Source organism: Ovis aries, chromosome 22 (genome assembly GCF_016772045.2).
Source record: "Ovis aries strain OAR_USU_Benz2616 breed Rambouillet chromosome 22, ARS-UI_Ramb_v3.0, whole genome shotgun sequence".
Classification (NCBI taxonomy): Eukaryota; Metazoa; Chordata; class Mammalia; order Artiodactyla; family Bovidae; genus Ovis; species Ovis aries.
Genome location: NC_056075.1, coordinates 25483611 through 25500174, shown reverse-complemented (window position 1 = coordinate 25500174; position 16564 = coordinate 25483611). Strand labels below are relative to the sequence as shown.

At 40.9% G+C, this 16564-nt stretch overlaps 1 protein-coding gene across 2 annotated transcripts in view; it reads right to left on the bottom strand.

Annotated features, from left to right (window-relative positions):
• The window catches only part of SORCS3 (sortilin related VPS10 domain containing receptor 3), a 654973-nt gene that overhangs the window by 61565 nt on the left and 576844 nt on the right, over positions 1–16564 (bottom strand). For both annotated transcript variants that reach the window (XM_004020175.5, XM_060404717.1), the window contains exons 15-16: positions 4283–4400; positions 3184–3317 (exon numbers count right to left, since the gene is read on the bottom strand). In XM_004020175.5, coding sequence (XP_004020224.2) covers positions 3184–3317; positions 4283–4400 — 252 coding nt within the window. The remainder of the gene's footprint in view (positions 1–3183; positions 3318–4282; positions 4401–16564) is intronic.

Here is a 16564-nt window from a genome sequence, read left to right as displayed (position 1 = left end):
AAGCTCTAGTTTACTTGCTAAAAATACCTTGGGGACCACTTAACCCTGGGGTATAAGATTAACAATAACCACAACAGCAAAAGCTATGTACACCATTAGGATGAATTCCTTATTCACATTAACGATGAATATGAATTCATTTATTCCTCCCTAGGACCCAATGAGATACATGTTATTCATTTGCAGTTTATAGCCCAGGATGTGAAGTTGTAGAGATTAAAAAATTTCCTAAAGTCAGAAATTGAGCATCAGAGCTGGGATATTTTTTTTTCAGACTAGTAAACATTAAAGTAATTGCTGAAGGAAAAATATTTATGTTACAATTCTTCCTTCAACTGTGAGGTTTCCCCAGAATGGGTGAGTGTCTAACAACTCAGAGAGACACAGGAGAAAATGTGGCATGACACACAGAAAGATGTGGAGTCAGTCTGCTGAAGGACACAAGGAAGGCTGATGCTGACATTCTGAATACTCAGGTTGACATCAATATGTCATGTACCATAAATCTGAGTGGGTCACTGTATATACTGCTATGACTATTCTTCTGGACTACAATTAATAATTAAAATTATTCTTCCCAAGTATGAAAATAGCCTTTGTTTCCAAAGGGTCAAAAATACCACAGATAGGATCCTGCCATTCAAATTAAATTCAACTTAGCACAATCCATGTGGTTGATTCTTCCTGAAGTCAAGCTTTTCAAGGCAGGGATGAAGAGCAGGTTGGGAGCAGTCATAATTGTCCACTTTGCTTGCTATTACCAGTATAGTCCTAGTAGAAAGCAGGAAATGAAAGATGGATTCCCAAACAAAATCAAGAAACAAGCTGGATGAAATGAGAATGAAGGGCATGAGGCTGTTGGGCAGGGGCAGCTCTTCTGTGCCTGTTTGGACTTAATTTAGCTATTAGATACCATTAGTGGTAAAGAATCCACCCACAATGCAAGAGACACAGGTCCGATCCCTGGGTTGGGAAGATTCCCTGAAGAAGGGAATGGCAACCCACTCCAGTATTCTTGCCTGGGAAATCCCATGGACAGAGGAGTCTGGTGGGCCACTGTCAGTGGGATCACAGAGAGTCAGACACGACTTAGGGACCAAACAACAACAATAACAAAACCCTAATGCAACTCTGTCATAGTCCTGCCCCTTCCATGTTTATAGGCTGTTACCTGAGCCCTTAGCTTTATCTTTTAACCTATAATTAATATAATGAAAATATATAAACTGAACTTCAGCTTTTGAATATGACACAGAGAAAGAATTCATCCAATTGGGATTAGCATGGAATCACTCTGCAATTACTAATGAGATCACTCATTCCCACGTTTGGGAAGGCTTCTGCCTCTCCTAAAAGAAACAATATTTAGAAATACTGTACAACTGTTTTGTCCTTACATTGGGGGTGGGGGGAGGCACTGAGCATACAAAAATAAAGAAAGTCAAAAATTCCTGCACTCACAGCACTTACATTCTACTTGGGAAAGATAGGCAAATTATAAAGCAATCAAAAAACACAATCTCTCTATTTGTGATTAATACTAAGATGACAACTGAACAGGGTGATATGCCTGAGAGTGCTAGGGTAGGGGTGAGGTCAGATGGTCTCAGAAGGCATTTCTGAGCTGCAGTTTTTGCTGAGGTATGAGTGCTCCAACAGTGCCAGTCATACTGAGATTTGAAAGAAATATCTGTACTTGCTGTTTCTTTTGCTTGGAATGAGTCTGGGTTAATCAAGGTGCAGGAGATAGTGGTATGGCTGCAAAATGGTGAACGAAGAGAGAATAGTTAAGAAGTTAAGGAACAGTGCTAGTGCGTCAATAATCTACAGTGGAGCAAAGAAAGAAGGTTATATTATATTTTAAGGGAGCAGGGAAGCCACTGTAGTATTTAAAGCATAGGAATGATAAGATCTGATTTGGGTTTTTAAAATATAATTTTATCTCTTCTGCGGATGGATGGTGCTGGAGAAGACTCTTGAGAGTCCACTGAACAACAAGGAGATCAAACTAGTCAATCCTAAAGGAAATCAATCCTGAATATTCACTGAAAGGACTGATGCTGAAGTTGAAGTTTCAATACTTTGGCCACCTGATGCAAAGGGCCAACTAATTGGAAAAGACTGATGCTGGGAAAGATTGAGGGCAGAAGAAGGCGGTGACAGAGGATGAGATGGTTGGATGGCATCACCGATTCAATGGACGTGAGTTTGAGCAAACTCCAGGAGATAGTGAAAGACAGGGAAGCCTGCTGTGCGGCAGTCCATGGATTCACAAAGAACTGGATATGACTTACTGACTGAACAACAAGGATAGATTTCAAGGTGACCAGAATGGACACAGAGAGTGAATTAATAAATTGTTGGGGTGATCCAGATTGTCATGGACATGGGTAGCGGTGCTTTGTGTTAGAATGTGTTTTGGAAATAGAGACATGCAAGGACTTCTGGATGGCCTGCACCTGAGGGTAAAGGGAAAAATCAAGCTCTCTTGGGATTTGGACTGAATGGATGTCTATGTGTTTTACCAAATTTGGAAAACCTGGTTTGGGCTGGGGGGCTCAAGAGAAGTTGGAAAACTACTTCTAATAGTGGGCATTTGGGAAGAACTCTGCTTGGCAACATAAACTTTGAAATCCCTGTTACCAATTCAAGGGAAGATGGATGCTGAGTAAACAGATGGACACAAATGTCTTCATCTAAGAGGAGAGACAGGCTGGAGCTGGAGGTAAATATTTGGAAATTTGTGAGTCATTAGCTAAGAGGTGAGATCCAAAGTCATTCTCTCTGGTTGTCATTAGAGGGAGGGAAAAAGAAATGGTGATAAGAGAGTTCATTGGAAAGAGCACAGTTCGAGCTCTCGTGTGCGGAGGTGACTGCCCATGGTGGCAGCTCTCTGAGCTCTCCATGCCCAGCCCCTCCTCTTGGGGACTTTCCAGGACAGCTGCTGACTGAAGACGAGAAGTCCCCTTGGACACACCACTCTGGTAGGACAATGATCTTTCCTGTGAAAAGCTTCCCCCTCCTCCTTCTGGGGCTGTAGACATCCCATCTGGCCAGGACCTGAGGCATCCAGGCTGGCAGGCCAGCTGAGTCATGCCTACCTCCTCAACTTCATCTTCACTCTTATCCCCCAAACCAGTCCGTGTCCAGCTGGAACTGGTGATGAGATATAAAGAGACTCACCATTCAAAGTCCCAGTCAGCACAGACACAGGGTTCTGAGACCACTGTCCCTGAGGAGTCTCGGCCCAGGGCACACTGAGCTCCTGGCTTGCGTTTCTTGAATATTTTCCTTTCTCCCATGACGCAAGGCTCCCCCTTAGGAAGAAAGTCCACAGTAAGAGAGGCAGAAAAACACAAAAGACAGTGAAATAAGCCAGCATTAGTCTTTGCATTCCCTTTTGGTCACTTTATGTAGAAATCTACCTCCCAGGAACCATTCAGGAGTATTCAAGATTAGAAGACTGATCTTTTACTACCAGGCAAGAGGAACACTGGGGGAGACTGGGCTATTACTGTCCCTCCACCCAACCTGGCTAGTGATGTCTGCTTCTCCACTTCCACAGAGAATGCAAACATTCCAGTCATCCCCACAGACCACTTGGCAATTGCCTGAATTGCCATAAATTCCAGTGGAAAGTAATCCACTGTTGGCATCTTTCTCACATCATCTTCAGAGTGAAACTGAAGTGGACTCAATATGTTCCCACTCTATGATAAACAACCATGCCTGAGTCCTTATTCCTAGTCAAGAACAAAAAGAGAAGAAATTGGTACAAGTTATAGGGACTCAATGGTTCTGAAGACAAAAGAATTTTGCCTGTGTTGAATAGCACTAAATATCTGCCTTGCTAGAGTCCCTCACCCTCAGCTTTCTTTGGGGTCCTGTTCCCAGTGCTCCTGGGCCCTGACTTCAGGATGGCTTGAGAAACGCTCCCACTGTTTCCATTAGAAGGTAAAAATGATCAAACCATTAGAGGGTGTGCTGGTTGCTTCATTTTCCATGGGTAGCACTAAAACCCCAGGTCATCACTGTTGCCTCTCTTCCAGGCTGCTCGGTGATTTCAATGACTAGATCAGGATTCCAGGGTGCACAGCAGTTCCAAAACATCATATGCCCCCACTCAACTTGGTGTATGAATTCCAATCCCACCCCCACCATTCACCATTTTCCCCAGATGGCCTGCTACTTCCCTCCTCCAAATAGGAAGACCCACGGGACCAAACAGGGCTTGCAGCGGCCCCTGTTTCCAGGAGCCAGGGTTCCCCAGCCGGCATTGTACCTGATTGAGCAGGTGCCAGGTCTGATAGTCCTCCTCGCTACAGTGTCGGCTGAAGATTGATTTGTAGTCCACTTTCACCAACTGCCATTCCGAGCGGAGGCTGAAGTGGCCAAAAACTCTAAGTGTTTATGGGAGGAAGGAGAGAGACAAGCAGAGTCCCATAGTCAGTCACTAAAATGCAAAGACTAGAGAGAGAGAGAGAGGACTGAATTACAGCCTGGATTTTAATGATTCTTCTAAAGCCAACTGTTGGCAGTCCATTGAAGGTAAAGTCCACTGCCCACACAACTCCAGCCAACTGACACAGTATTCACTATGGATTTAAAATCATATATATATATATATATATATATATATATAATTGCTTTCAAATGTATATATTTTCAAAATTAATATATGTGCTTTATAGGAAGAATATGAAGTAAAACAAGGTATACAGAAGGAAAAACTTTCCCAGTTGTCTACAATCTTCTACACAAGTATTAATTTAACATATAGCCAGCCTTCTTCTTAATGCAAGCACTACTATTATATCCATTGATGTCCAAAGGCAGGGCTTCAGTTTCCTCATCTGTATAGTAAACTTAATGTGTGTGTTTTTCTTTTAGGGGTGGGGGTTGGATTAGCTAATCTAAAGTATGATCCTGCCAACTCCAAAATTCTGACTGAATCTCAGCATGTTTTAGTTGAAATTCTCATCACTTAACTCACATGAATATCACCTTCTCTCCCTCTTCCCTGAAAAATCAGTCATCTCATAAAAGGAACTCATATTTATGTAAATCACACTGTCTGCATGACTTAGATAATCAATACTGACCTTTTCAAAGTCCAGCAGTTGATAGCCCTATAAATATGAATGATCAATCGTTTCTAGAAAAATAGAAAAAAAGACTGATCACCCATACTCCACTCGGTGGCATGTCTTATAATTACAATGCAAGGCACCTATCACAGTGATGTAAAGGGGAGACCAGTCATGCCCAGAACCAAAACCCACTGAAGTCTTTCAAGGAACTGGATGGCTTCCATCCCAGTAAGACTCAATCAGAGTCCTAGCTCTGAATTCTCCTTTTCCCAAGTTCAAATATGCTTATGGTGACATCTAAAATAACTCCGGGAGTTGTTGATGGACATGGAGGCCTGGTGTGCTGCGATTCATGGGGTCACGAAGAGTTGGACATGACTGAGCGACTGAACTGAACTGAACTGAAAATACTAACTCCCCTCAAGCGACATTTCCTTCTGCTATCTGAAAGATGAGGAAGCTTAAGGAGGGGTGGAGTGGATTAAACCTGTGAAATGCAGTTAAGAGTTGTTTTGTAGATTATATAACTTAAAATACACTGTAGGAAATGACTTTTAATGTTTAAAAGCTATGACAAACCTAGATTGTGTATTAAAAAGCAGAGATATTACTTTGCCAACAAAGGTCCTTATAGTCAAAGCTATGGTTTTTCCAGTAGTCATGTATGGATGTAAGAATTGGACCATAGAGAAGGCTGAGTGCCAAAGAATTGATGCTTTCAAACTGTGGTCTGGGAAAGACTCTTTATAGAGAGTCCCTTGGCTAGCAAGGAGATCATACCAGTAGATGCTAAAGGAAATCAACCCTGAATATTCAGCTTCAGCTTCGGCATTGGTGCTCCAATACTTTGACCACCTGATGCAAAATGCCTACTCACCGGAAAAGACCCTGATGCTAGGAAAGACTGAGGGCAGAAGGAGAAGGGGGGCGACAGAGGAGGAGATGATTGGATGGCATCATCAACTCAATGGACATAAGGTTAAGCCAACTCTCGGAGATTGTGGAGGACCAGGAAGCCTGGTGTGCTGTAGTCCATGGGGTCACAAAGTATCAGACACCACTGGGTAAGACTTAACAACAACAACAATAATCATCTACACATTAAATAAAGCTTTTAAGATCTCTGTCTAAAAAAAAAAAAAGACTAAACAGACTTCGAGGGAAAGACTGGTTTTCTCCTTTAGTAAAACTGTATGGTCTTTGCATGAACCTTACCTCACTCCTGACTAGTAGGGGCTGAGGGGTTAGAATATCCTAGATTGCGTGGCCAGTACTATGCGGGGTTCCTGCTCTGCCATTCCTTCTGTTCTATCACATTCTTGCTACATTTAGTAGCAAACATATCCATGCCAAGTCTATATTAAGGTATTTCTACCATTTACTAATAGATCAGATACAGTTCATGGAAAGGTCATGAGTCAATCAAATTTCAATCTTTAACAAAACACTTATCTCTTATAAAAAGTTTCTATGTGTTTTAAGAGAGGAGAATGAGGGTAAGAGCTCATCAAAAAACAAACAGTAGAAGAAACTTTGACGAATGTCTTCTTCCCTCTTTATCCAACCTATCTAAATCCTCCCACATTTGAATGCCACCTCCTCTAGAAAGTCTTCCCTGATTGGAGTACCCTGAGTAACAGGATATTAGTGATGCTAACCAAAAAATAAACACTTCTGCCTATTCTGAATAGTTCACAGTTATTGTATGGATCACAAAATACATTATGTCAGGTTAATCACATTTCTTTCTATGGTAAGATAACTAGACAGACAGAAGAAGGAAATATGAGGCATATGATTTACCTGGATATCAATAAGGCATATACAGAGTCTGCTGCTGCAGTCTTGAAGAAAAGGTGAAAAATATAAACCAGGTGCTGGTAAAATTATGTGGCTGAACAGTATCCAATTAAGGCATTAAAATCAGCCAGGAGGGAGGGGGTGTGTAGTCAGCTGCTATCTGCAGCTGTCTGCTCTTTCTTGTTCATCATTTTTATTAATGACTTTACGACATGGAAATAATGGTCATCATTGGAAATTGCATTTTCTGATGACACAAAACTGGAAGGAACAGTCAATATGCTTGATGGCACAATAAGGAACCAAAAAGCTCTTGACAGACTAAAGAGACAGGCTGAATTTAACAACATGTGATGTAACAGGGTAGAAACTGTCAGGTCCTTCCCTGGCAACTACATAAGCACTGGATAAAAGAAATGCGACTTGTTGCAGCTCAGGATAAACAATGATGATGATGACAATGAGGATGGTAGCTTAAGAATTTTCATATACAATGCGATTAACATAAGTAGACACTTCAGAGACCAAAAACATTTAAGATAATCTTAGAATGCATCAGTGAATGAAGAATTTTGTATATTGCCTAGAACAAAGAGGCAATGTCCTGGTCTGTTTTACATTAACTAAATCACAAAGGAAAATTTTACTTAGTGTTGGGTGTCAGCTTTAATGCAGAGAATAGACTGAGTATCTCCAGAATACTTGGGGGCCTTGGTGGTGGTGGTGGTGGTGCTGGAGTTTTTATCTCTTGAAATTTTAAATACAAATATGCATTTATTGGGATGTGCTTATTTGTCTGTGGAGAAGTTATATGTCTTTTATCAGATTTTCAAAAGGGTTCACAGTTCCCAAAGTTTAAGGACCATTGAAAAAAAAAAAAAAGAGGATTAAGATGATGTACTACATTAAACAGTAGATCCCCAGAGAGATATGACCACATTCTATTCCCTGTAACCTGTTAATGTGACAGGTTAACTGCAAAAAAAGTCTTTGCAGATGTGGGTTAAGAATCTCAAGATAAAATCATCCTGGCCCTAAGTCCAATGACAAGTATGCTTATAAGAGATACAAAGAAGAGGGACATGCAGAGATGTGAAGCCTACATGAAGACAGAGGTGAAGACTGGAGTTACACAGGCAGAAGCTAAGAAACGCCTGGAGCCACCAAAAGATGGAAAAAGCCTAGACTGAATTCTATTTATTTTCCAGTTTCATCTAAACTAAGGTTTATTCTTAAATGCCACCCAGTTTGTAGTAATTTGTTACAGGAAGCACAAATAGAAGAAATAACAAAATAATAAATTAAATAATAAAAAAAGAAATAATACAAAAGGTGCTACAATTTGAGGCCAATTTTCAGCTACCAATCCAAGTGGTGTAAACACTATGGCTGGTTAACCTGGAGATGACTTAGGAAGGGTCAGGGGAGTGGAGACCAATAAACAGGTGCTCTGGGGAGATGTCTTCAGTATTAAAAAATAACAGAAAATAAAATTTCAGAAGTTTACAAAATAGGAGAGATTGTTCTAATAAACAAAGTTGCCCACACAGCAAAGGAATAGCTCAAGAGTTGGTAACCAGAGAATCTCACCCTCAGACTTCATCATTTCCCAGGGCTGATGCTGAGGAGGGTGCAGGCAATATCCAAGTACATAGCTGAACTGACACTGAGCCTCTAAGCAGGTCCATGGTGTTGGTCTTCCCAACACTTTGGGATATCTGTTTCTGATCCCAGGGTGCTCATTTCAGAACTGAACACAGTAGGTGCCCAGTTGGGACTTGGGGACTAATTCAGATTCTTTCTTCTGCAATCTCAGCAGGTCACGTCCTTTCACCTACATTTCTTTGATTTCTATGACAGATTTCCTGTCCCATTTTTCCTAGGTCTTTCCCCAACCTCTAAATTGACTCACTAATATTTCCATTTGAAAGTTGGCTATTCTGCTTCTCCCATGTGCCAGATGAAAAATTTTAAACATTTAATGCTAGCATTACTAGCTTTATGCATTTTCTCACTGGACCCCAACTAATCTCTTGGCAACTTTCAGACACTGATGTACTTCCCATCTCTCTATCCATTATCAGTTCATGGTGGACTCCTTCCTGTGGGGCGTGAGGGACTCCGATATAGGGTCTCTCTTCTGCAGAGATGTGGCTTCCCTAGCTCTGTTCAATACTGAATTCACTCACTGATCTTCTGATTAGAGTCATGGAAGATGAAATGACAGAAGCACAGCAAACTAAGTAGGAGATAAAATAAAGACTTACTGAATTTCAAGCATTTCTCAACCCTTTTTCTATCTAACCTTAGAACATATGTTAGTATTCACAACGGGATCTGTAGAAGTGAGAACCTAGTAGAAAAGTCAGTTCAGTTCAGTTCATTTCAGTCGCTCAGTTATGTCCGACTCTCTGTGACCCCATGAATCACAGCACGCCAGGCCTCCCTGTCGATCACCAACTCCCAGAGTTCACTCAGACTCACGTCCACCGAGTCAGTGATGCCATTCAGCCATCTCATCCTCAGTTGTCCCTTTCTCCTCCTGCTCCCAATCCCTCCCAGCACCAGAGTCTTTTCCAATGAGTCAACTCTTCGCATGAGGTGGTCAAAGTACTGGAGCTTCAGCTTTAGCATCATTCCTTCCAAAAGAAATCCCAGGGCTGATCTCCTTCAGAATGGACTGGTTGGATCTCCTTGCAGTCCAAGGGATTAGAAAACAAGCCCCTCACTCTGGGGTGATAAACACTAATTAGATCTACTTGGTCCTAGATTGGAGAAAAAGAAAGTCTAGACTGCTTTTAAATAATAGTACAAGAACTAAATTTCTCAGATAAAAACTCCTCACCTCCTTAGGGAAATATTCCCCTGAGCTTATGACCAATAAACTAGGAATAGCATACTCATCCCACTTGTGGTAACTTTTTGGGAAACAAAAAGTTTAATTTAATTGTATTTAATTTTCTTATATTTTTGGTCAAATTTGTATCAATGAGTTAGAAAGCTCCATAAAGCTGGGAAGGTTCTTGTACTTCTTTGGACCACATAAAGCCTTTCAGTTGTAGTTGCTTGACAAAGAATGGCTGACTCCTGAGTACTAGTGGATCAAGGCAGTTCTAGAGTGTGGCTTCATTTTCAAGTCTGACCGAAAAAAAAGCCAATTCCTAGCACAGTCAAACAACGGTCATCCACAGCCATACTTTCTTGCCATTATCAAGATAAACTATTCTGACCTCTTTTTTTCAGAAATGTATTCCTAGTCCCCCTTAACTCAAAGCATATTTTCATCAACATAATCAAAACCCTGAGATAATGTATGGAAATATCTTGAAAATCCCAGTTGATAATAAGTGTTCATTCCTGTCTCCATCATTCTCATTGTTAGGACCCCCACAGAGTCATACTCAAGGCCCTGCTCATCAAGAGGTTTCAATAAGGTTGGCTCAAAATTCCCTTTCCAAGGTAAATACTAACCTCTAATGCAGGGGCTTTCTTTGTCTTGTGTGTGTGTGTGTGTGTGTGTGTGTGTGTGTGTGTGTGTGTGTGTGTGTGTGTGCGTGTAAGACATCTTCTATACGGCCTTGGAGAAAGTAGATAACTCATACAAAAATACAAATGACTGTCTGGAAAGGGTAGGCTACTCTCTAGTTCCTCTGAAGAAGTTGCTCCCAACAATAGAACAAAATAAATGAATTCTCGGAGACATTTCTCACAATATGGATTTTCAGGAAAAATCAATTAAAATTTATTACTTGTGTTTTTCTTTTTCTTTTTTACTTTGTCACCTGTTTTGTTTTTCTGTTGTTGTTGTTGTTGTTGTTTTTTCATGAGAGTTTTCGGCTCCACTCAAGACTCACCTTCCTCTTGGGCTTTACAAACCTGAGAGCGTCTCTGTCCTTTTTTAGCCTCCTCTGTTGCTATGTCTGTGCTGCTGTGACTCTGGTCACAAAGTGTCCTCCTCCGCTCTTGGGTGGTTGTTTACCTTTTAACATACAGGTAGTCTGGGCATGGCGAAACCAGGTAAGGAAATAGAAGACGTGTCTTTTCCTAGCCCCTGTCTACTACTAAATGAGTGAGGTGACTTTGAGCAAATCACTTCATCTCTCAAGCTTTCAGCTTCCTTACACAACATTTTTGTTCAGTGACACATATACTGAAAGGGTGGGATGCAAAAATTGTCTAGATGAAACATGGCTCGTTAAAAACAATTTCCAAGAGTTTATTTTCTTTTAATCCTTATGTCTACTTTCAGGTGAACGAACTGTCTCCTGGTGACCCCATACACAAAGGATTTAACAGTTAGAGCCATTAATCTTTGTCTCCACTGGCACTTCGTTCATATAACAGATGCTCAATAAATAGTTCTGGGTTGATGGATGGGTAGAATTAATCTATCAAAATTGTCTACTTCTTCCAAAACTGGGGTGATAGCTTTATCTGGCCTTATTTCTGGGCCGAAGAACATGGCTGAGTTGTATGTCCTTTGGGGTTTAAACAAAAACAATCTCAGGGAAAATAGCAGCAGTATCTCTACCTCTTGTTATCATGGACTGTGCTAGGATTTCCACAAACACCTGTGATTTGCTGGGACCCTAAATAACACACCTTGTCTAATCCACTATCCAAACCTGAGCAGGCCTTGTGGGAAGGGAAGTGATTAATTTGAGGGAGGGAGGTAGTTTATAAAAGTAAAAGACTTCATTAGAATTCCATCCACACAGAGGGTTAGCTACTCATTAATTAAATGATTTCAAAGGGGATCTTGGTATATAATTGCTATAATTTAGGTGGAAACAATGCCACACTAAGTGTAATTAGAGGAGCAGGCTCTGTAAGGATATTTTCCTCTTTACTGGAGAGCAACTCTGGGTCACCTGATTCTCCCCTGCATAGTAACTGGGTGCTTTTTTCAACCTCCAAATGCACCAGCTTTATATACAGTTATGAAAGCGGAAAGAAATTTCAAGAAGAGACTGGTTGACCACAATTCTTCCAAGAGGAAAATGACAAGAATTCATTATTAGGAAACCACTGGAAATATGTAAACGAACGAACAGTTCTTGGGGAGTCAGATTAGCAGGCATGTCACTGCAGACTGACTTTTGAGGAAACACTTGATTGAACTCAACTAAGATAATATTATGCTGTCATCAACCTGCCCCAGGACTCCCTTCCTTTATCTTCCTCAGTGACCCCAGCACTAGCGCCTTGAGTTCTTGGAACCACCAGCTCTCTATCTGTTATCTGCCTCAAGAAAGAGAACAAGGCCAAAACTGACTCTGTCAGTTTCTTCCTAATTTTCCTCTTTCTGTAAATATTAGGCTAGAAACCTTTGCATTAGCCGAGACTTAGCCCTCAGCCTGTCCTCGCTCTTAAACTCTAGCCTAGCACTCCATCCTTTCCTTACATTTCTACAAAATCTCTCTTTTGCTGTCTCACATATAGGGTTATCGTAATTAACCTCCAATTAAAATAAATACATTTATATTTTTTAAAAAATCTCCCAAATCCACCAACTTCTGTATTCCACTCCTATGCTTTGATAACCAATAACAGCCACCATTGACGGCTACCACTGATGACATGCTTATCAGATTCCAGGGACTCTGCTGAACGTTCCTCAGCTATTCTCATCCTGAATCCTCCACAGAATACCTGAGAATCTTAGGCACAGCCATTTCAGATGAGGAAAACTGTGGCTCCAGGATCATGCTCAAGGTTAATACTGAGCTGGGAATCAAGTTGACATTCATGTGAAGCCAAAGCTTTTACTGGCTGTGCTTCTTCCTGCTGAAGACCATATTCCAGGCTCTCAGTACCTCCTGCCTCACTAGTTTACACCTACGTCTTCATGAAGGCTATCCCCCACCTGTTCCTAGACCGTTGTCTTAGAGCATTATTTCAATGACACTACATAGAGTCCCATGGACTGCAAGGAGATCCAACCAGTCCATTCTGAAGCAGATCAGTCCTGGGTATTCTCTGGAAGGAATGATGCGAAAGCTGAAACTCCAGTACTTTGGCCACCTCATGCAAAGAGTTGACTCATTGGAAAAGACTCTGATGCTGGGAAGGATTGGGGGCAGGAGGAAAAGGGGATGACAGAGGATGAGATGGCTGGATGGCATCACTGACTCTATGGACAGTGAGTTTGAGTGAACCCCGGGAGTTGGTGATGGACAGGGAGGCCTGGCGTGCTGCGATTGATGGGGTCACAAAGAGTCAGACATGACTGAGCAACTGAACTGAACTGAACTGAACATACCTACTCAGAAATCACAGGTTATAGAATAGGGACCACATTCCTAGAACTAGCATTTCATCCTATGCCATTCCATCGTATACCTTTCCAAAAATCTTCCTTCTCCCCTCTCTGTCCTAGCCAAACTGGTCTCTTTCCCTTTCTACAGGTGCCTGCTCTACATAGGTAGTTGTGTTTGTGTGTACACACATGTGCTGATAATAATAGCTGTGGAATGCTTATCAGAGCCTCTAGCAAACACATATACTTACAAACATACACACATACACACACCCACATATACTCCTGATTATGCACTTTGTTTTTTTCCATGTTTTTCATTAGAAATATCCTCCTATGGTCTCTGCCTGCTCTAAAACCAACACAAGCTCTGACTTAAAGGCCACCTCCTCTTAAAAGTGTTCCTTATGTATTCAAAGTCTAAAGGATCTCTCCTCTAAACTTCTGACTTCCTGTATGAACAGATGGTAACCTTCTCCTCCAGGCAGAGGGCTTCCTCGATTTTTCAAACACCATACTTTCCACCTCCCCGTCTCTAAGTATACTTCTCTCCTCGCCCCTCTTCACATCTCTGCTGGTAACTTAAGCCTTCTTTTTCTCTGTCCCTACACTTGGCATTTGTGCTTCACATGTGGGTCAAGAGGTCCCCTAATGTCCTTCTATAACACTCATCTTTTCAACTTCTATGCAGAAAACTCCCAAGGCACCTACTCTTGTTGTGAACTCTTACAAGATTTAGTCATGAATATGACACTAAGAACTGTGAATTTGCTATAAGAGCCTCCCTATCTACCTTTGTAGTATTATGTCCTGCTACTTCATAGTGTTCCTCATGTTCAGACAGAATTCCATTTGTTCCAGTAAAAGAAACATGACTTCCTAGTGCCTGCTCTTCTTCTGCCTACGAGGCCTCCCCCAGCATCTTATCTTATATGTCCAACTCCTGCCCATTCTGCAAGCCTCAAGGCAAATAATATGCAATGTTTCTTGGGAGGGAGATTAAGGGGGAGGAAAACTGTTCAAATCGAAGTATTTTGTAGTGACCATGTTGATTTCACTTTTCAAAAATAAACAGATGAAGGTTTTAAAATTTATTTTCTAATCACTTAAAGATTTTGATAAATTTGTAATGTTTAAAGAGAACATAATCTCAATGATATCAGTTCTTTGGAATTAGTCCAGCCTTTCTATGTGACCCAGTATGTAGTCAATTAAAAAAATATATTAACTGTTTACTCTAAAAATGTATTCTCTATTTGTTGTATGGAGGGTTGTATACAGTTCTTTTAAATCAGGTTTCTTAATAGTGTCATTCATATCCAAAATCACATGAACTTTTGGACTGCTTGCTCTATGTGAAGTTTATTAAACTATCCCTCTATGATATTTTAAATCTTCCACTTCTCCTTTAGTCTTTGTAGATTTTTATATTGTGTAATCATAGCACTCTATAGATTTTGAGATTTTTCTGTCTTCTTGATGGATTATTCTTTTTTATTTTAATTTAAAGGCTAACTTTTTGCTCTCTGTATCTTTCTTCTTCCTCTATTCCTTTCTTATAAGGAAAAAATTATCTCTTTACTTTGAATTTTTGTAGCATTTTTTTCTGTTTTGAGTATCATCCTTAGCACTTCCAACAGGTATCATAATTCATAAAATATGTCCCTATATATAGTATTGCCTTCACTAGATTTTAAACTCTTACAAGTCTTCAACTTACACAAATTTTCCCTTGCACAGTACCATGTGTTGTCTGGGAAATGGTCCAACATAAAAGATGCTGACTTCATATGGGCCAGTATGTGAGCCCCAGTCCTGGACCAATGGGAAGTTCTGTATACATATTAATTAGACTTCAGTTTTCTCATGTGCAAAATGAAGATAACAGCATGACCTAGCAGAATTCTGAGGTTTAAATGTGCTGTATGTTTATAATATTTAGTAGAAATTAAGAAATGAGTACTTTAACTACCTTTCATATTTTATATAATAGGACTTAAATATGATAATTAATTTCATATCTTTTGTTGGATGCCTGAGGATTTGTGGGCAGATCGTACATCTTATGCTTCTATATTCCCACTATCTCTACTTTAAGTCGTTGCAAACAGTAGGTATTCTAGCAGAAGTCAATCAAATAGCAGCAATAATAATAAAAACACCAATATTAGTGATCATTTATTGAAACATAGACCAACCTAGATAGCATATTCAAAAGCAGATACATTACTTTGCTGACTAAGGTCCATCTAGTCAAGGCTATGGTTTTTCCAGTAGTCATGTATGGATGTGAGAGTTGGACTGTGAAGAAGGCTGGGCGCCAAAGAATTGATGCTTTTGAACTGTGGTGTTGGAGAAGACTCTTGAGAGTCCCTTGGACTGCAGGGAGATCCAACCTGTCCATTCTAAAGGAGATCAACCCTGGGATTTCTTTGGAAGGAATGATGCTAAAGCTGAAACTCCAGTACTTTGGCCACCTCATGCGAAGAGTTGACTCATTGGAAAAGACGTTGATGCTGGGAGGGATTGGGGGCAGGAAGAGAAGGGGATGACCGAGGATGAGATGGCTGGATGGCATCACCGACTCGATGGACGCGAGTCTGAGTGAACTCTGGGAGTTGGTGATGGACAGGGAGGCCTGGCGTGCTGCGATTCATGGGGTTGCAAAGAGTCAGACACGACTGAGAGACTGAACTGAACTGACCTGAATGTGCTGACCACTTTGTGTGAATTATCTCATTTATTGTTCCCATGTAACAGATAGGGAAGCTAAGGCTCAAAGAAGCTAAATAGCTCATATTAAAAGGTTATGCAATGAATAGGTGTTGGAGCCAGGAGTCCAATTGACATGATTGCTGCTGATGTTATAACATGGTTCTCAGCACTGTGCTTTCAACAAGACTTCATATCCCTTTCCAAGCATTTTGTGACTCATTAGCAATCATCTGACTGCACTGCTTGGCATAGACGTATGGGTTTGGGGGTCTATTAGACTGCTTAAATAAAAGACAGAAACACCATGAAATATATAAACCTGAAAGCACAGTTGTTGCAAATAAGAAAAGAGAAATAGGCAGAGAAGGTGTTATCTAGAGAGCTCCAATTATGGTCCAGTTTGTCTCAAGGTCTAAAGCATTTACTCCATGGAGAATACCTGTACCAGCACTATGACAGTCTTCATTGGCTTGGCCTCAAGTTGAAAGTCCCTGGGGCAGGAAAATGAACAAACCAAGCTATAAAGTCTTAGTGCTCGAGACTAAAGGTCCTTAGGGATAAACCTTTGGCTGAAACCCTTCACCTGCTAACTGGGGAAACCAAAGCCTAGGTAGTGGTCTGCTCACTAACATAAAGGAGTAGAGTCCAAGTCACCTGAACCCCAAGTCTTTCTCCTGGCTGACTAACTGTTCTCCATGGG